This window comes from Triticum urartu, chromosome 7A, assembly GCF_056163025.1.
Source record: "Triticum urartu cultivar PI428250 chromosome 7A, HENAU_Tu73, whole genome shotgun sequence".
Taxonomy (NCBI): domain Eukaryota; kingdom Viridiplantae; phylum Streptophyta; class Magnoliopsida; order Poales; family Poaceae; genus Triticum; species Triticum urartu.
In genome coordinates, this window is record NC_141879.1 from 81,902,285 (window position 1) to 81,922,077 (window position 19,793).

Here is a 19,793-nt window from a genome sequence, read left to right on the forward strand (position 1 = left end):
AAGTATGGACTTTGACTGACTTGCCCGATGATCGGCGAGCCATAGAAAATAAATGGATCTTTAAGAAGAAGACATACGCGGATGGTAATGTAACCATCTATAAAGCTCGGCTTGTCGCTAAGGGTTATCGACAAGTTCAAGGGGTTGACTACGATGAGACTTTCTCACCCGTAGCGAAGCTGAAGTCCGTCCGAATCATGTTAGCAATTGCCGCATTCTATGATTATGAGATATGGCAAATGGACGTCAAAACGACATTCCTTAATGGTTTTCTTAAGGAAGAATTGTATATGATGCAGCCGGAAGGTTTTGTCGATCCTAAGAATGTTGATAAGGTGTGCAAGCTCCAACGCTCGATCTACGGGCTGGTGCAAGCATCTCGGAGTAGGAACATTCGTTTTGATGAGATGATCAAAGCGTTTGGGTTTACGCAGACTTATGGAGAAGCCTGCATTTACAAGAAAGTGAGTGGGAGCTCTATAGCATTTCTCATATTGTATGTGGATGACATACTGTTGATGGGAAATGATATAGAATTCTTGGAAAGCATAAAGGCCTACTTGAACAAGTGTTTTTCAATGAAGGATCTTGGAGAAGCTGCTTACATATTAGGCATCAAGATCTATAGAGATAGATCGAGACGCCTCATTGGTCTTTCATAGAGTACGTACCTTGACAAGATATTGAAGAAGTTCAATATGGATCAGTCAAAGAAGGGGTTCTTGCCTGTATTGCAAGGTACGAGATTGAGCATGGCTCAATGCCTGACCACGGCAGAAGATAGAGAAAAGATGAGTGTCGTCCCCTATGCCTCGGCCATAGGGTCTATCATGTATGCTATGCTGTGTACCAGACCGGATGTAAATCTTGCCGTAAGTTTGGTAGGAAGGTACCAAAGTAATCCCGGCATGGAACACTGGACAGCGGTCAAGAATATTCTGAAGTACCTGAAGAGGACTAAGGATATGTTTCTCGTTTATGGAGGTGACGAAGAGCTCGTCGTAAAGGGTTACGTCGATGCTAGATTTGACACAGATCTGGATGAATCTAAGTCACAAACCGGATATGTGTATATTTTGAATGGTGGGGCAGTAAGTTGGTGCAGTTGCAAGCAAAGCGTTGTGGTGGGATCTACATGTGAAGCGGAATACATGGCAGCCTTGGAGGCAGCACAAGAGGCAATCTGGGTGAAGGAGTTCATTACCGACCTAGGAGTCATACCCAATGCGTCGGGCCCGATGACTCTCTTCTGTGACAACACTGGAGCTATTGCCCTTGCCAAGGAGCCCAGGTTTCACAGGAAGACCAGGCATATCAAGCGTCGCTTCAACTCCATTCGTGAAAGTGTTCAAAATGGAAACATAGATATTTGTAAAGCACATACGGACCTGAATGTGGCAGATCCGTTGACTAAACCTCTCCCTAGAGAAAAACATGATCAACACCAGAACTACATGGGTGTTCGATTCATCACAATGTAACTAGACTATTGACTCTAGTGCAAGTAGGAGACTGTTGGAAATATGCCCTATAGGCAATAATAAAATGGTTATTATTATATTTCTTTGTTCATGATAATTGTCTATTGTTCATGCTATAATTGTGTTACCCGGAAATCGTAATACATGTGTGAATACATAGACCACAACACGTCCCTAGTGAGCCTCTAGTTGACTAGCTCGTTGATCAAAAGATAGTCATGGTTTCCTGACTATGGACATTGGATGTCATTGATAACGGGATCACATCATTAGGAGAATGATGTGATGGACAATACCCAATCCTAAGCATAGCTCAAAGATCGTGTAGTTCGTTTGCTATAGCTTTTCCGAATGTCAAGTATCATTTCCTTAGACCATGAGATTGTGCAACTCCCGGATACTGTAGGAGTGCTTTGGGTGTACCAAACGTCACAACGTAACTGGGTGACTATAAAGGTACACTACGGGTATCTCCAAAAGTGTCTGTTGGGTTGGCACAAATCGAGACTGGATTTGTCACTCCGTATGACGGAGAGGTATCTCTGGGCCCACTCGGTAATGCATCATCATAATGAGCTCAATGTGACCAAGTGGTTGATCACGGGATCATGCATTACGGTATGAGTAAAGTGACTTTCCAGTAACGAGACTGAACGAGGTATTGGGATACCGACGATCGAGTCTCGGGCAAGTAACGTACCGATTGACAAAGGGAATTGCATACGGGATTGATCGAATCCTCGACATCGTGGTTCATCCGATGAGATCATCGAGGAGCATGTGGGAGCCAACATGGGTATCCAGATCCCGCTGTTGGTTATTGACCGGAGAGTCGTCCCGGTCATGTCTGCGTGTCTCCCGAACCCGTAGGGTCTACACACTTAAGGTTCGGTGACGCTAGGGTTGTTGAGATATTAGTATACAGTAACCCGAAAGTTGTTCGGAGTCCCGCATGAGATCCCGGACATCACGAGGAGTTCCGGAATGGTCCGGAGGTGAAGATTTATATATAGGAAGTCAAGTTTCGACCATCGGGAAGGTTTTCGGGGTAATCGGTATTGTACCGGGACCACCGAAAGGGTCTTGGGGTTCCACCGGGTGGGGCCACCTATCCCGGAGGGCCCCATGGGCTTAAGTGGGAGGGGAACCAGCCCCAGATGGGCTGGTGCGCCCCCCATGGGCCTCCCCTGTGCCTAGGGTTGGAAACCCTAGGGGTGGGGGCGCCCCACTTGGCTTGGGGGGCACTCCACCCCCCTTGGCCGCCGCACCCCCCTTGGAGATGGCATCTCCTAGGGCCAGCGCCCCCCTAGGGGTCCTATAAATAGTGGGGGGGGGGAGGGAGGGCAGCCGCACCCTAACCCCTGGCGCCTCCCTCTCCCTCCCGTGACACGTCTCCTTCTCGCAGTGCTCGGCGAAGCCCTGCCGAGATCGCCGTAGTTTCCACCACCACGCCGTCGTGCTGCTGGATCTCCATCAACCTCTCCTCCCCCCTTGCTGGAGGAGACATCTTCCCAACCGTACGTGTGTTGAACGCGGAGGTGCCGTCCGTTCGGCACTAGGTCATCGGTGATTTGGATCACGACTCCATCAACCCCGTTCTCTTGAACGCTTCCGCTCGCGATCTACAAGGGTATGTAGATGCACTCCTCTCTCCCTCGTTGCTAGATGACTCCATAGATTGATCTTGGTGATGCGTAGAAAATTTTAAAATTCTGCTACGTTCCCCAACAGCTCGCACCCGCCACCCGCTACCCGCCAACACCCATGCGCCGACGAAGTTCCACCTCCCATGGAGGCATGGACCGGAGGCGCCGTGGGAAGAAGCTCCACCATTGCCGTGGTCACGTGGGCTTCACTCGTCGTTGTACTCTAGCAGCTCAACAACAAAGGGAAGTGGAGGGGGACAGTGCTAGGGTTGGGAGCCGCACGAGTGTTGCTCTGGGCGAAAGCTCGCGGGTTTATTGTTGGAAAAAAATTCAGTAATCGCAACTTGCACGATTGAATTTGAACGAATTCATGAATATTTTTAAATTCTTCAATGTTTATACCTTGTAATTATATTTTTAGGGGTTGTAATTATATTTTTGTAATCTGTAATGAAATCCTGCAGCCAGTTTTTTGCCGGGGAAAACCGGAAAACCAAAGAAAAAGTCCACATGCCCCGAGGTGGGCCGACACATCCGCTAGGTCCTCTCTGAAATGAGGTAAAAGTTTTTTGTTATTGATGAAAAATATATGATTATGGCATAGCAGCCCTCCTTGGCACATATAAACGGAAAAACCATCACTAGTTTTTACACATAGCACAACAGTGTCTCAACGTGAGCTGCGATCACGCATGCATAATTACATAGTACTAGTCTAGGGGAAAATGCACATATATATATATATACAGGCACCCTTCGCTAGAGAGCATACTGCACGGAGAGGGTACGCGCGTGGACTAGTCGTTGCTCGTTACGCCCACTTGGCCATGACGGACATGGCGCCGGCGCCGAGGAGGACGGCGGCGAGGCAGACGAGCTGGAGCCTGACGCTGCCCTGCAGCTTGGGCCCCAAGAAGTCGGCGGCGAGGAGCTCGACGAGCGCCATGTAGTGCAGCAGCCCCGCGGACGCGGCGTTGAGCAGGCCGACGACGACGAGCGCCGTGGGGCTGTTGTCCCTGTACACCTTGGTGAGCGCCAGCCCCAGCGCGATCCCGAGCGGCATGGTGGTGGAGAAGAAGAAGACCAGCCCGGCCTTCATCTTCACGCCGTACTCCGCCTGGAGGATGCAGCCGCCGAGGCCCATGCCCTCGAACATCTGGTGGAAGCAGATGGCCGCCACCAGCGGCCGGATGGTGCACACGCTCTGCGACGCGCCCATGCCCAGCCCGATCACCACCGAGTGCACCACAATGCCCATCTCCAGGACCTGCACGTACGTACACATTAAGCATGTGGAAACAGAAACTAGACGTGCAAATTAATATATATACTATGTTTTACTCGAGTAGTAGCTAGTTTGGAGGCAATAGCATGGGACAGCATATCTTTTTTATCTTCGTGATTTCGTACCTTGATGTATAGACATGGTGGTTGTTTTATTTATAAAGCGGGAGGAAAGGCTAGTTCAAAAGAGTGCATGTGCATGCTTTTCTGTTGGAGATTGGTGAGTCTCTTATCATTGTGTCTGTTTTTTTTTTTTTTGCAAATGGTGTCTGTGTTTACCTATTTCTTTCAGTTTATGCAGGTCGGTATTAATTCTCTTTTTTATGAAAGTATTATTCTCATATGGGCCTATTCACTACAAGAATAAACTTATTTGCCGAGTATCAGAAATACTCGGCGAAGGGCAAATAAGATTATTCCTGTAGTTACTTGCCTAATTGTGCAAAAGGAATTTGGATTCAAGAAGTCGCAATACACAATAAATATGACCAAGTCTTAACACTCACTTTACTTATTTGATTTAGTCATATGAAGCCTCATTAAGTTATTATTAGTACCATCTCACTAGGGAAAAAAGTCAGCTTTGCGTGAATCATGCTTGCTAAACTTCATCTGTTTTGTAACCAAAGTCAAACATGCTACTCCTAGCCCTTACTTGAGCTAATTAAACTTTGATGTGCGCATGTTAAACTATTACAGATACAAATGAACAATTATGTAAAATATACTCCTATTTTTTTTTAGAACGAACGCTCGTGAAGAGCCCGGCTTTGAATTAACAAAGCCATCAACCGGCCAGGAAATACAAACACACACAAACCCCACGACCGAGCGATACAAGAGGACACTCTAGGAGGCTTACAACTCAACGGGTCGCACAAGCTCAAAAAGAATACAAGAAAAACAAAGCTCGAAGCTTGTCCTAGCCGAAGATTACAACCAAACAGCCATCTAGGGATGAGGCACACACGAGCACGACGAGGACCTGCTTGCAACAGAGTGTGGCAAGTGAGCCCGACCAACGCCCAAGTAGAAAGACACCACACATCCGCCGTCTCTCTCACCGCAGAGGGACCCTTCCCTCTCGCCATGGCTCGCAAGGCGCCGTACCCGGCGGACTTGAGAGACGCTCACCCTAGAGCAGGGAACGTGCCAGCTTCGGGACCTGGAGCAGCCGCAGCACATCACCACTTGAACATTCGAGCACTCTGCGACTGCCGCATCGCCACAACCTAGAACGCCGGAGAGCTGCAGGAAAGCCACCAGGTGCAGCTACTGAAGAAAGGCAGCAGAGGCATCAAGTAAAATGGCAGGCCAACGAGGAGAACCTCGTGACACCGCCGTCACCGGACCACCCAAGCCACCCAAGCTCCGACCTTGAACCCCTCACCTGAGCGCAACCCTCCCCAGGCGGCGCCCCCAAGGGAGACATGACGCACAGCGCGCCGTCGCCGCCCAATCCAAGCCGGATTTTGAGCTTTCACCCGGGAGGAGGAACAGGGGTGGAAAGGGAAAGGACCTCTGCAGCACCTCCAAAGAGGAGACGGCGTCGGGGACGTTGATGCTGCCAGGCCGGCCAAGCCGGCCAACGGTTTCCCGCGGCCCAGAACCATACCACCGAACACCCACCCACATCATACCGGCGCTCGGGAGGAGGCTGGCGAGAAGCGGCGGGGATGAGGGAGACAGGGGAAAGGAGCCACCCGCAGATCTGACGAGGAGGGGAAGACCTCTGCGCCACCGCCGCCACCCGCCGTCGTCTCACCACCCGCGTGGTCGAGGCCGCCGGCCAGAGCACCCCGTGAACGACGCCGGCCGAAAGGCGCCGCCGCCTCGCCAAGAAGGGCCGCCGCCCCAGATCCGAGGACCTCCTTGAGGCAAGGAGCGGCCGAGGCCTGGCCGCCACCATCACGGGCGACCGCGCGAGCGGATCCGGCGGCTTTCTCAGGTGGCGGCGAGGGAGGGAGGGTGAGGGAGCGGCGGCGCGGCGGGGAAACCCTAGTCGCCGCCCGAGTCGCCCGAAGCGGACGACGCGGGGGCCGCGGGGGCACTAAGCATGTTTTTGTCAAATATACTCCTACTATGGTGCGAAGACTTTTATCCATGATTGTTTATGCACAAAATGCATGCACAATTCAATTATACAATGTGACACACCTAAATTTACATGCTCCATGCCTAGTCACCGGAGTCTTCAACACTGAGTGCATGTGGCGAAGTAGGATCTTTTGCCTCTGAATTGTAGCTCTATCATATTGAATAAACTACTATTGATCTCGTAAAAAAATATGTTTCTCTTGTCTCCATCTCTTTACTTGAAGTGATATTTTAATGGATGAACAGCAAGCCACTTGATGTATTGGGCCGCAAAGTCATTTTGCGCGTTACCGGTACATACCTACACACATCTGCCACAGTTCACATTCTTTAAGATTTGTGCAATGTGTGGCCCACTGCGGGTTCATATGTATGTATTGCATACTTTACCTTTGATGTATTTTAGAGTTCATATATACAAAAAGTTCTGAAATCGAAATGTTGGTTCAAAAGATATGGCCGATTTAAGTTTGCAAAGACGAAATAAATGGGTGCATTTGTTTGGGAAAGAAGAAAGAATAGGCGACGCATGCATGCACCCCTTCAATACTATCTGAGGCGATATTTGGTTCTCTAGTCCTAGGACTTTTTCTAGTCTCTAGGACTTTTTAAAAAAGACTCTTAAGAAAGTGCTTTTAAGGACTTTTAGCAAAAAGTTCCAAAAAAGTCTCATTCTGTTTAGTTTGCTAGGACTTTTTTTAGTCCCAACACAAAAAAGTCTCTGGAACCAAACACCCCCTGACTAAAAACTGATGTTGATGGCACCTGCATACGTATATGACGGCCTGTATAATTGTGTATTTCCGAAACGAAATTATTCATTTTTTATACGAAACAATGTCGCACTAATTTTAGGGTGGCAATGAGCGGTTGCCGGTCTGCCGCTTTGTTTATTGGGCCTGTGTTCGTTTGCTCTTGTTGCCGCGTCATTGTGATGCGGCTAGTGCGTGCCATTGTCGTTGTCACTCATCTAATCCATTTTTGATAGACGCGGATACTATTTCATGCCTAGTGGTGTCTACCGAAAAAATGGCGTCATTTCAAAAAAATATATTTCGAAACCAATATATGACCAACGGATAAGAAAATAAGAAAGATATATGTACTTCTTAATGTTGTCCATTATGTCGAATACTTGTATCAAATAAGCTTTTAAAAAAGTGGGGCATTTTGGTGACCGGAGCCCTTAATTGTTGAAAAATTCAAACTTTAAACTTTCCAGTTTTAAAAATATCTGAAAAATATGCAAGTATACAAGGATTAAATGTATATGTATGTAAAAATCAGGAATAAATACCTTAAAGGGACCTGTACAAAAAAGAAAAATTCATGGACTTTGTGGATGAATAGTATAATGTGTTGAAAAGCCCTAAATCTATTTTTTACACAGCCCTCATTTCAATGTATGTCATTTCAATATATATATTTTCAGAATTTTTTGAAACGTACAAATATGAATTTTGAAGTTTGCAAATGGAGGCCTCCATGGAGCTCGGCCTTCAAAAGCATTTTCCGCTTTTAAAACCAATATATTATGAACGGATACATGGGTTAGTTGATTAGTAGTAATTACTAATCGACGCATATCATTTTCATGCAAGGCAAAGTCATACCTCCCGCCATTTGAAGTGTGGTTCAGCATGCATATCCCATTCGATCATCTCCTCGAGATCTGACTGATTGTCTGAGTGAGAGATGTCATAGCTAAAAAGTATGGACATATCTCCTCTTTTTGTCGAAAATGAGGATCAACCCCCGGTCACTGCATCGACTAATGCACACAGCCATAAAAAGTGTCGAGACAGATGGTTAATTCAATAACCATTGTCGAAGAAAGTTTTCAGATCTAGCCTAAAATTAATTGTTTTAGCACTGTCTTCGCAGAGTGCAAGCTTCTATACATGAATTAATCGTGGTTGGTAGAAAGTAAAAGAAAATATTATAAGCTACAGTAAAAGAGTATGTACTGCAAAAGACTTTCCTGATCGGCACGGAGCTTGAGAGCCATAAAATTGGTCGTTGCCTAGCCTGAGTACTCCTTTGGATGGATGCCAAATTATTGGCGCGCCCACGCCTACACAGGAGCCCCAGTTCAATTCTGAGCCAAAATTTTGGCGAGATCGTGGGTGGTGGATTCCTTCGCCAATTAATTGGCGAGCCAACGATTGGCAGGGCGAGCATTGGCTAAATCCAAACAACCCGGCCCCGACTTTGAAACCATGTTTGAGCCTTAGAGGTACGTACGTACGAGTCCATCCATTAGTGACAACAAGAAATTATGAAAGGCAAACCCAAAGAATTAGCAGCCGCATGATGAAATTAGGAATTGTGCAAGTGCAACGCAAGATTACCTGAACGACAACGCGGTTCCTGCGCAGCTGCATCTGGCCGGCCTCAGCGTCTTCAGGCTTGTCCAACATCATGCCGTGGGCATGGCCATGTGCATGTTCGTGGCCGTGACAGTGCCAGTGTCCCCCCTGCTCCGGGCTCTCGTGGCTGGCGACAGCGGCGGTGCTGGGGCCGCTGCCGACCTTGTAACGGTTGTAGAAGGTGAGCATGAGCGAGTCGACCGCGAGCGTGAAGAGGGCGGCGAGCATGGCGACGAAGGCGGTGAAGGGGAAGTCCCCCCACGGCTTCTTGGGGAGGCACGGCGAGCTGAGGTTGTGGAACGAGTCGGGCAGCACGTGCATGTAGCCGGTGGCGAGGATGACGCCCGACGCGAAGGCCTTGACGACGGAGAAGAGGCTGCGGCCGGGCTGGAGCGCCGGCACCGACGTGGCGAAGAGCGGCAGGCACACGCCGAGCACGCTGGAGACGAGGATGGCCGGGACGGCGATCAGCTTCAGGCGCAGCGCCTTGGGGACGTTGTGGCAGGGGTCGTCCGCCGCCGTGGCCTGTGCGTAGGCGCGGGCGCAGAAGAGGAGGAGGGCGAGCGAGACAAGCGCTAGGGCTTGGGACGACGGCATTGCTCGAGCTTGCCTTTAGCTTTTGGTGCTGTGTACTCGATCGGGTAGCTGAGTAGAGCAGTGTGGTTTGAGCATGTGTGGCTGGTGGGTTTATGTAGGGTTTGGTTCTGGCGGAAGCCGGCATGATTCATGCTGCTGATGAAGCTTGGAAACCGAGGATGGACTTGTGTCGGCCGGCTGCTGGTTTCAGTATACTCCCTCCTTCCATTTATATAGAGCATAATGCGTTTTTCGAGGTTAACTTTGACCAAATACTAGAGCAATAATATATGACATGCAACTTACACAAAGCACATTATAGATATCATGTACTATTAATCTTGTCAATAGTCAAAGACGGTTTTAAAAAACGCATTAGGTCTTATATAGATGAAAGGATGAAGTACTTAACTTACCATGCATGTTTGACTTCGAGCATAACTGATGTCAGCTTAGACATGACGTCCTGATTGTGCCGCCCGCCGAAATCGTACGACGGTTAATTAACGACTTCCTGCAGCGAGCTTGCGTCCTCCCGCCCACAGAAACTACACGATGCTAGCTGATTGGTTCTTTTGCAAAAATAGACAAGTATAAATATAATTTTGGGTTTTTTAAGGCAAGTATATATATATTTTGGATGTGTCTAGGGCTCATTCTAGATGTGACATAATGAGCATTCATATCAATTGAAGCAGGCAGGCAGGCAGGAAAGGCGCGGAAGCTGCCGTTTAACGAATGCAATGCAAGCAAGGTAGCCTGCTTACTCTCCATCTAGCGTGCGTCGGCGGCAAGGAATGGGACATTGGAAGACTAGACCATACATATTAATTAGTACAAAAAAGAGGCATTCGGGAAGCAAACTAGTCGCTTCTGGCGAGGCTTAATAAAGGCTGGCTACTGCATAGAGACAACTACTACTTGTCATGAGTGATAGTCGAGTCGTCAGAGGCAGAAGTCGTCGCTCGACAGACAAAGCCGAGCCGATACGATAGGCAAGCGAAGTGAGGGAGACCAAGACGGGTCAGACGTGGAGTGGCGAAGGGAGGCTACCATACATCTACGTAAACTAACCTACGTACCTTACGTAATGTGCAACGTGGACATTTTAGATTGGGTATTGAAGGATTGAGGGGCCCACCCCCCTGAAAATCGGGGGGGGGGGGGATATTGTTAGGCAATTTATGTTACTTTTCGTAGCCTCGTTCGTAGATGGAGTATTATCGATACGAAAATGCTAGACTTAGTACAGTTGTTACTTAACCTACGTAAACTTCCTTTCCCTCTAACATCACCCCCCCCCCCCCCCCCCCGACTATTTTCAGGTGGGCCCCAGCCCTCTCTAACGTCCAATTAAAGTCAGCCAAATCATTCCATATGTAGGTTACGTAACAACCTCTTTGTAGATGTAGCATTGCTCATACATATATGTGATTAGTAAGCGGTTCAAGACACCGAATGAAAAATCAAGTGCACTAATGAACGAAAAATCAAGACACCAAATCATCCCACTGCTGTAATCACACACCAACAACTATCTGTGGCCCCTTTGTTTGTCTTTGTTTGTTTTTTTGTTTGTCTTTGTTTTTTTTTCACCCATTCATGAACCGGACTAGAATTGAATCAGTTTTCTGCACTGCTAGGCTGCGCCGAGTTGCTGATGCATGGTGCGCCAAGTCACGAATCAATATATTTTTTAAAATGCGGTGAATAAATTTTAGAATGAGGTCATTTTTTTGTAGAACGAGATGAATATTTTTTAAAATCATGATGACCACTTTATAAGTTATAAAATGAAGATTTTATAAATATGCAATATACATCTTTAAAATGCGGTGAACATCTTTGAAACACATCATCAAAAAATTGTAAAACACCATGATATTTTCTTAAATATGCAAAAAAAAAACAATTCACATAACACGGTGAATATGTTTTAAAACACGATGAACATCTTTTCAAACGCGGTGAACATGTCAAAAAAATGTGATGTTATTTTAAACCATGGTGAACATTTAAAAACACACTATAAACATTTTTAAGTAAGTGATGAACAAAAAAATGATAATCAAAAGGAAAAACTAAAACAATAATGAAAATAAAAATGAAATAATATTTAATGATAAAAGAAAAGAAAGAGGGAAAGAGAAAGAGAAAGAGGGAAAAATAAACAAAAAAACGAAAACACAGATAAGTTAAAAATTATTTGTGAATTTAAAAAATGTTCATCAATTTGGAAAAAAGAAGATCATGATTGTTTTTCTAACTAATAATGATGTTTTAAAAATTTGATAATTTTAGAAAATATTCAAGACTTTTGAAAATGAAAAAAAATGAACATTTTAAAATATTGGGACGGAAGTGACCGACAACCCCCCTCCACCACTAATTGCAGTCTCTTTGTGGGCATGCAGTTGCATGTCAAGGATGGACTTACAAGTTGAATAAAATTGGGACGGGCCGCAGTTGCGTATCGGGGTTGGAGTTGCAACCGGAAGAAATTGGTCTCCCCCCAGTTGCTTATCGAGGATGGACTTGTAACTGGGACAAAAAAATGTGACCCCCAATTGCATGTGAGAAGTGTAGTTGGTCTTCCAACTAGAAAAAAAAAAGATTGGACTCTAGTTGTGTGTCGAAGGTGGACTTGCACCTGGGAAGAGAGAAAAATGTGCGGCTAAGAATTTCATGTCTGGGGTGGATTTGTAACCGGTACAAAAATGAGGTAATTACAGCAGTGGTGCCTAAACTTGGCACCAATGTTCACTTTGGTGCCATGAACTTGAAGAATACGCCGAACTGGTGTGAAAACTTGGCTCTTTGGTGTAAATATGGTTCAATCATGTTTTCATAAGCCCGTGCTGCTGACTAGGATGTCAGCGTGTCTGCGTGACCCGCTGTCAGCGAGTGTGACTGCGCACAAAGGCGTGTGGGCGCGTGGGTCGGCGATTTTTTTTGTAAAACCCCCCTTTTCGCAAAGAAGCTCATGAGCCGGTGGGACATGGCAGCCCTGAATTCCCGCCCTCATCCTAACATTTTGCAGATTAGTTCGATCGTGCATGTTCGTCTGTCTTGATCTCTTCTTCTCGCCTCTCCTAGTTCGATCGTTCGGAGCCGCTTCTTGGGTGGATCGTGAGGATGCCAGTGCGCGTGGATGGCGGAGCCTCGTTGGCGAGAACCCGACGATGCAGCCCCTCCATACGGTAAGAATTGCCTCGTCTCCTCTGCCCCCGCGTCCCTTGTTTTCGTTAGGGTTTTAGATGAACTCGTGGAGTGACAGGAACCTGGATCAGTATGGTGTGGGGCTGCTGTGATGAATGAGAATTGTATTTAGGTTATCCCCTTAATGCGCCATGACAATTAGGGATTTCAAAATGTTGTTTGTGTTGTTTGTTCACAGGTAATGCGTGAGTTAGAAAGGCGTCTCTTTTTTGGTAATTGCGATGGACAAAAAATGCAGATTTGATGACATACAGGAAGGTGGATTTGATTTTATCAGAAATAGTCAGAAGATATACTGAAAATTTAACAGTATCATAATTGCTGAAATTTTTGACATATGCTTAACTGAATTTTGGACACTGAATGTTGAACAGTTGCTTGTCTGAATGTTAGACGATGGCTTTTTGGACACTTTTAGATAGAAGTGAATCTTATCACATTAGTATTTCTCTTTAATATTTGATCAGTGCCCATGTGTTGGTTGACTGTGTGTGTAAGGGGATGACATGTATGTGTTACTGTCAGCCATCCTTGTGTCTGCTAACCTCATCTCCAGGGACTCGCCACCGCCGTCCAGCTCTGGGGCTCACCACCACCGTCCAGCCCTGGGGCTCACCGCCGTGGTCGAAAGGGGAACGAGGGTTAGGGATTTGGGGGGCCGAATCGTTTTGTTGTTCTGTCCTACAGCTCTTGGGCTTCTTTGCAATAAAATAAAATAAAATAAAGGAATTTTCCACAAAATTTCACCGACCCATGCGGTCGCACTCGCTGACAGTGTGTCCCACAGACACGTTCGCATCCAAGTCAGGAGTGCAGACCCATGAAAACATGATTTGAACTGTATTTCTACCAAAAAGCCAAGTTTTAGCACCAGTTTGGCGTATTCTTCGACTTCATGCATCAAAGTGAACATTGATGGCAAGTTCAAACATCACTGGTTGACTCATAGTTGTGTGTCGAGTGTGGACTTGCAAATGTGACAAGAATTTAGTCTGGCCAAGTTACGTATCAATGATGGACTTACTATTGAAAAAAATGGTTGTCGGTGGTGGAGTTGCAACCGGGGACATGCAAAAGGGGAACGACTAATTGGAACGTGGCCCATTACACCATGGTGGGTGTTACCCGTCCTATCCCACGCCATAAGCACAGAATAGGAGGTCTCGATGAGACATCCTAACCAGCGCCTTAAGCGCCAAAGTGTTCCTATAGCCGTAGGGGTGTGCCCTGCTGGGCCGCGATCCAGTATCTTGCCATACGCTAGACTCGCTCGCTATTTTATTTTTCTTGTTTTCAGCTGCGGCTGGTCAGCTTTTAAAAAAAAGCTGTTGGGTTCTCATTAAAAAAATGATGGGGGGGGGGGGGGGGGGGGACAATTAACTAACCTACACCCAAGATCTAGCAGGACAACTTGTCGATTATGTAGGGTCTTGTGGTGCTGTCATCCGTGATTACCGGGGATCTTTCATGTCGGTGTCCACGATGAGATTAGAACATGTAGCTGATGTGTTCACGGCAGAAGCGGTAGCTCTGCTTGAAGGACTAAAGCTAACAAGAGATACGGGATGCAATAGCTTGGTGGTGAGATCGGATAATATCACGATGGTGGATGCACTTAGATTCAATGAAGGTTATTCTATGCTGGTAGTGCCGGTTCTTGATGAATGTCGTAGTTATCTAGTAGATTTCGAGAGGTTTACTATTGAACATTGTATTAGAGAGTCAAATTATGCAGCTCGTGAGCTGGCTAGATGAGGACGTGCTAATAATCCATCTCATTGGATTGATGCTCTGCCTGATTTCATTGTGAGTCTGCTGGCAGACGATATATCCATCCTTTGATTAATAAAGTAAGCTTCCCGTTAAAAAAAATTAGTCAGTAGAAAATACATCAAGGCTTGCAGATTACATACAAACATGATAGATACAAGTAATTATCACATTCTCGCTCTAAAAAAGAATATATGTATTCACCCGTGATAATAGGTATAGTCAACAATATATAAGCTCATGTGTGCACACCGCAGCTGATGAATATATGCGTTCAAGCCATGAGACCTGCCGCCAGTAGGGCGACGAGGCCAAATCCTGGCGCGGCCCCTACGGAGGTAGCGGCGGAGGAGGGTGGCGCCGGCGGAGAGCTGCTCGCGCCAGGACCTGCGGCTGGCATGGGTGACGCCGGTGAGGAGGAGGAGGAGCCCGACACGACGTCGATCACGATCTTCATGGTGACGCAGTGGTCAGGGAAGCCGCAGATGAAGTAGCGGGTGCCGGTGGCGTTGAGGGCGACGACGTCGTTCCCGGAGCTGAAGGTGTTGATGGCGTTGGCGGTGCTGCAGGAGTCGTAGCCGGCCTAGCTGACCTCGACCACGTCGTGCGCCGTGGGCGAGTACTCGAAGACGACCTCATCGCCCGGCTGGAACTTCTTGTCGGCCGCCCACCTGGCGTAGTCGGTGTTGATGCCCCACACGCCGCCCGGCTCGCCTGACCCCGTAGGTCGCCGCCGACGCGGTGCCTAGCAGGACCGCCGCCACGGCGAGGAGGGCGTTCTTCATGGCCGGAGCTGGACGGAGCAATGCAAGGCAGAGGAGATGGAAGGAGAAGGCTGATGCTTTGCGGGGGATGGCCGGGGTTGCTCTTGTGTTTGTGCTGTCGTGCCGGGCCCGGGCATGACCCGTATATACACAGAGGATCGAGGTCGTAGAGTGGCATTTGTATATTGAAGATTTGGTGTCGACTGGTCATGTTCGTGGTTTGGCGTGGAAGCGGCATTTGCACTCTGCTGTCAGTTTCCGCTGGCCTTGCTCGTTTGGCCGACTCCCATCTGAATGCCCTCGCATGTGTTCGTGATTATGCCCGGCACGTGCCCCTAAAGATCAGCGCCCTGAAGCCGCAGTCGTCATCGTTGAACCCTTAAATAGATCTGAAACAACCAACACCAAAGCTCGCCACACGATGAGAAACGCTAACCTCGCCGCCCAAGGAGATGGCAGTAACCTACGCCAGAGCTCGGTCGCCAATGTCCAGATGGACGAACTCGGGGAGGATCAAAGCCCGGAAGACAAACTCGAAGAAGAAGCGCCGCCATTGACCCGAGCACCACACCTGCGAGGACTAAAAAACTGTAACCTAAACTACTAACCGGAGCAGAGGTACCGGAATTCTAGAGCAGCAGGTAGAAGGGAGCCGAATCCACAAGCTCGCTGACGAAGTTTGGAGGCAAGAATTTGCTCTAGCCGTCATGGGATGGAGAAAGGAAAGAGGAACCCTGGCTAGCAGCCAAGTTGTCTGAGTATATAGCAGCAGAATCTCCCATGTGCCGCCCCTACATGTGCTTGCGCATATGGTTTTTCGATTCTTGATTTTCCTTTCTATTTTAATTTCAGTTTTTCTTCTCTGGTTTTCCTTTTTTTTTGCTTCACTTTCCTTTTTGTTTTGAGAATTCAAAATTACAAAAAAGATTTTTATAAGTAACCAATTTTAACATGCATCAAATAATTTCTAAATTTTCATGTTTAAAAAAAGTTATTTACACTTCGTAGAGTGGCATTTGTATATTGAAGATGAAGATGTGGTGTTGACTGGTCATGTGCGTTTAAACGAGCCAGTACGTACTACTCACTCGTGCTTGGTCATACGCGGCCCGGGCTGGGTTGGTGGTAGCCGCTAGTGGGTCCACGCAAATTCTCTACCTTGGCTGGGTCCTTCACCTGCTGTTGTTGTGCCTCGTGAGGTGCTGTGTTCGTCTTTTCTCAAAACAAAAAAAAGTGATGTGTTCGTGGTTTGGCGTGGAAGTGGCATTTGCACCCTGCTGTTAGGGCAACTCTAAAGCGCCGACGCAAGCTGTTCGCGCGTGTTTATTTGAATTGAAACGAAAAGAAATTGCGATCCAAACGGACGAGCATTCTTTTTTATCCGCGCGGCCTAAATTTGAGCCGGGTTTGCGTCGGCCCATATGCAACGCGGACGCGCGCGACCCCCCCCCCCCCCCCCCCCCCCCCCGCTCGCTTACCCGCCAGTCAGTGGCACATTGGCCATTCTTCCCTCTCTCCCATCGCTAGCCAACACACCCGACCATCAGGCCCTTGCCGCCGCAGCTGAGTTCCGGTGGCCAGGCCACCACCCGTAACCACATACCTCCCAAGCACAAGAGAGTGCTAGAAAGGATGTGGATCGTGCTTTCGGTGTTCTTCAATCTCAATGGGGCATCGTTCAGTGTCCTTCTAGAACTTGGAGCACTAAGAAGTTGTGGGGCATGATGACTACTTGTGTGATCATGCACAACATGATTGTACATGATGAGCGTGAGGATAAAATCTTTGATGGGTTTCAACAGGGTGAAAATGTTGTGTCTGAGCATGGAGAAGCGGCAACGTTTGCACAGTTCACCGGATTTCATCATCAAATGTGTGATTGGAAAACTCACATTCAACTATAAGATGATTTGATTGAGTATCTGTGGACTCACCTTGGCAACCAATAGATGTATCGGCTATTTTTTTCTTTCAAATTTATTTGTGATAATTTAAAATTTATTTGGTTTGTAAACTATGAGATTTTATTTGTTTGTGAAACTATGATATTTGTATTTGGTTGAATTATGTGAACTTTGGGCAATGTTTTTGATATCTATATGCATAAGGAGCAAAAATATGGCCGCGCGGACGAAAATGCGTTAGCGCGTTGGGCGCATTGCCAATCCAAACACGGACGGATGGGTCTTGTCCATCACATGCTAAGCTAACGGATGGGTCTTGTCCATCACATCATTCTTTTAATGATGTGATCCCGTTATCAAATGACAAATAATGTTCATGGTTAGGAAACATTAATCATCTTTGATCAACAAGGTAGTCAAGTAGAGGCTCACTAGCGACACAGTGTTTGTCTATGTATTCGCACATGTATTTAGGTTTCCGATCAATACAATTCTAATATTTATAATAAACATTTATCATGAATGAGGAAATAAAATAATAACTTTATTATTGCCTCTATTGCATATTTTGTTCATAAATACAGTTTGACTTTTCAATAAATTATAAATACACTCTTTCAAGGACAGAGGGAGTACATACAATACTGGTCTGTAGCTAATGATTCTATGCTGTGTGAATTCTAGAGCTTGTCCCTCGGTTCAGCAACATCTACTGCCTACATTTCAATGATAAGACGCCACGTATCTCAAAATTAAACTTTGACTATAAATAAAATGGAATGCAGTACTACCTTCGTTCTGGTTTATTGGTCCCATTGTATATTGTGTCAAATTTTAACTATAGATTGAACTAATAAAACATTCATGCATGTTACCAAAAATTATATCATTAAAAAGTATGTTTACGAAACAATATAATCTTTGTTGGCATGCATTAACATTTTGTTAGCTAAATCTTTGATCAAAATTTGGCACAAACTATAAAAGTGACCTATAAACCAGGACGAAGGTAGTACTCGGGAAGCAGGTTCAGTTTTCCAATGACCAATGAAATGCAGGAGCCGGCTCCTCTGACTTGCAGGAGCAAAGGCAAGGAAGCTACAGTGGTTGATTGTGTAAATTAGCGGAGGCAAGTCAGAGAGTAAACAAGGCACTGTAGACCAAAATACTATAGGTAATTACTATATTGAATTACTGTAGATAAGTATGTGTTCCAACCATTGTTCACGCATGGGTAGTGAAGCAATGTCAGGGAACAACCCATGCAACACCTGACATCCTAGCTTGTCTCAACTGTTATTAGTTTGATTCAGCTCAGATTAATTCGTTCGTTCCTAGAGTATTTTGTAGTTTTAGATCAGTTTTGAGGTGAGTTTTCAAGAGCAGTGTAATGCGAAAACATTTCCCCCTTCGCTATTCAGTCATACGCATCATGCCGCTACCTGTGTACTCACACTGTGTGTACCAGTAGACAGCATTGATCTGCAGCTAATGATTCTACGCTGTCTGAATTTTAGAGCTCGTGCAGCGAACTCTGTTCAACGACAACGAATTTGGTTTATCGTAGATTGGTTTCAGTGTCACTCCCAGTTCCTCTTTCAATAACAAGCAGATCAGTATGCCTAGAGTGCAATTTGAAGTTACACATCAGAGTACTCTGCCTAATGGAAAAACCAACCAACAACTTCAGTTGTTTATATATTCAGAAGACTTGCAGAAAATCTGCTTGCTCGGAAGAACATATTTCTGAATCTCAAAGAGAAATCATTAAAGCACAGGAAATTTACCCATTGCTTCTATTATGAATGAGCTCTACAAGTTACAGAATTTCTAGAGAGCCCGCCGCGAGCTCATAGACGAGAGCCGTGGGGCGCCTCGAACCCCAGGCTCGCCGCGGTCACCGGCTTCAGCAGGCTCTCCGGGCGATCACCTCCACCAGCCGCGGCCACAGCCTCGTGCCGCCCACGAACCATGAGCCGTCCCCACCCGGGCAGGGCACGACCGTCACGGACGCCGACCCCAGCCGGCCGTAGCCACGGCAGGACCAGCCTCGGCTTCCCGAACCCCAGGTCCCCGTTGATGGCGAACGAGAGCAGCCCCGAGATCACCAGCGCCGGGCTCCCGAGGCCGAGGTTCACCGCCTCTGTCCACTTCCCGCCGTCCTTGTACGTCGATTTGTTCACCTCCACCCAGTCCACCAGCTCCTGGAACCTGCTCCTGGTCATCACCGACGTCATGGCCGCGCGCGGGGCGGCCGCCACGTCCTGCAGCGGCGCGCGCCGCAGCTCCGCCACGCTCGCCGCGGGACGTGTAGGTGACCACGTTCTCCATGTACAGGTCCAGCGCGCCCTCCGACGCCTCCACGCACTTCCGGTCGTCGATGATCCACGCCATCCGGCAGTTTGGTAACTACTCGGATATTTTTCTTCTAAAAAATAATGATCTAAACGCTCTTACATTTTTTTACCGAGGGAGTCGCCGACCGCACGGGCAGTTGGGATCGGACGGAGTCGCCGCCTGCAGTCAAAAGAAAGAAATAAAAATCAAGTGATTAATTTCTCTAAGAAAGAATAAACTAGTGGCATTGGTATTACCTTTAGAAAGAAAATTAAAATAAGAAACATGCACACAACTTTGCATTGAAATGACACTTTTTAAATATGGATGAATCTCTACTATTAGA

At 47.0% G+C, this 19,793-nt stretch overlaps 1 protein-coding gene and 2 pseudogenes across 1 annotated transcript; all 3 read right to left on the minus strand.

Moving 5' to 3' along the window:
* Nucleotides 1–3,681: 3,681 nt before the first annotated feature.
* LOC147958012 (fe(2+) transport protein 1-like) lies at nt 3,682–9,548 on the minus strand. Its single transcript, XM_087535321.1, has 2 exons — nt 8,860–9,548; nt 3,682–4,394 (listed from the first exon to the last, which is right to left on the minus strand). The coding sequence occupies exons 1-2, from the start codon at nt 9,472–9,474 to the stop codon at nt 3,939–3,941; spliced, it is 1,071 nt and encodes a 356-aa protein (XP_087391447.1). The 5' UTR covers nt 9,475–9,548; the 3' UTR covers nt 3,682–3,938.
* A 5,168-nt stretch (nt 9,549–14,716) lies between these two features.
* LOC125525569 (basic blue protein pseudogene) lies at nt 14,717–15,242 on the minus strand (annotated as a pseudogene).
* A 3,603-nt stretch (nt 15,243–18,845) lies between these two features.
* Nucleotides 18,846–19,504, minus strand: LOC125526055 (uncharacterized; annotated as a pseudogene).
* Nucleotides 19,505–19,793: the final 289 nt, after the last annotated feature.

Excerpts from the sequence above, each read along its gene's own strand:
- LOC147958012 (XM_087535321.1), bottom strand. The coding sequence starts at position 9,474 with ATGCCGTCGTCCCAAGCCCTAGCGCTTGTCTCGCTCGCCCTCCTCCTC. Across the intron at positions 4,395-8,859 it reads GGAACCGCGTTGTCGTTCAG|GTCCTGGAGATGGGCATTGT; the intron begins GTAATCTTGCGT and ends ACGTACGTGCAG.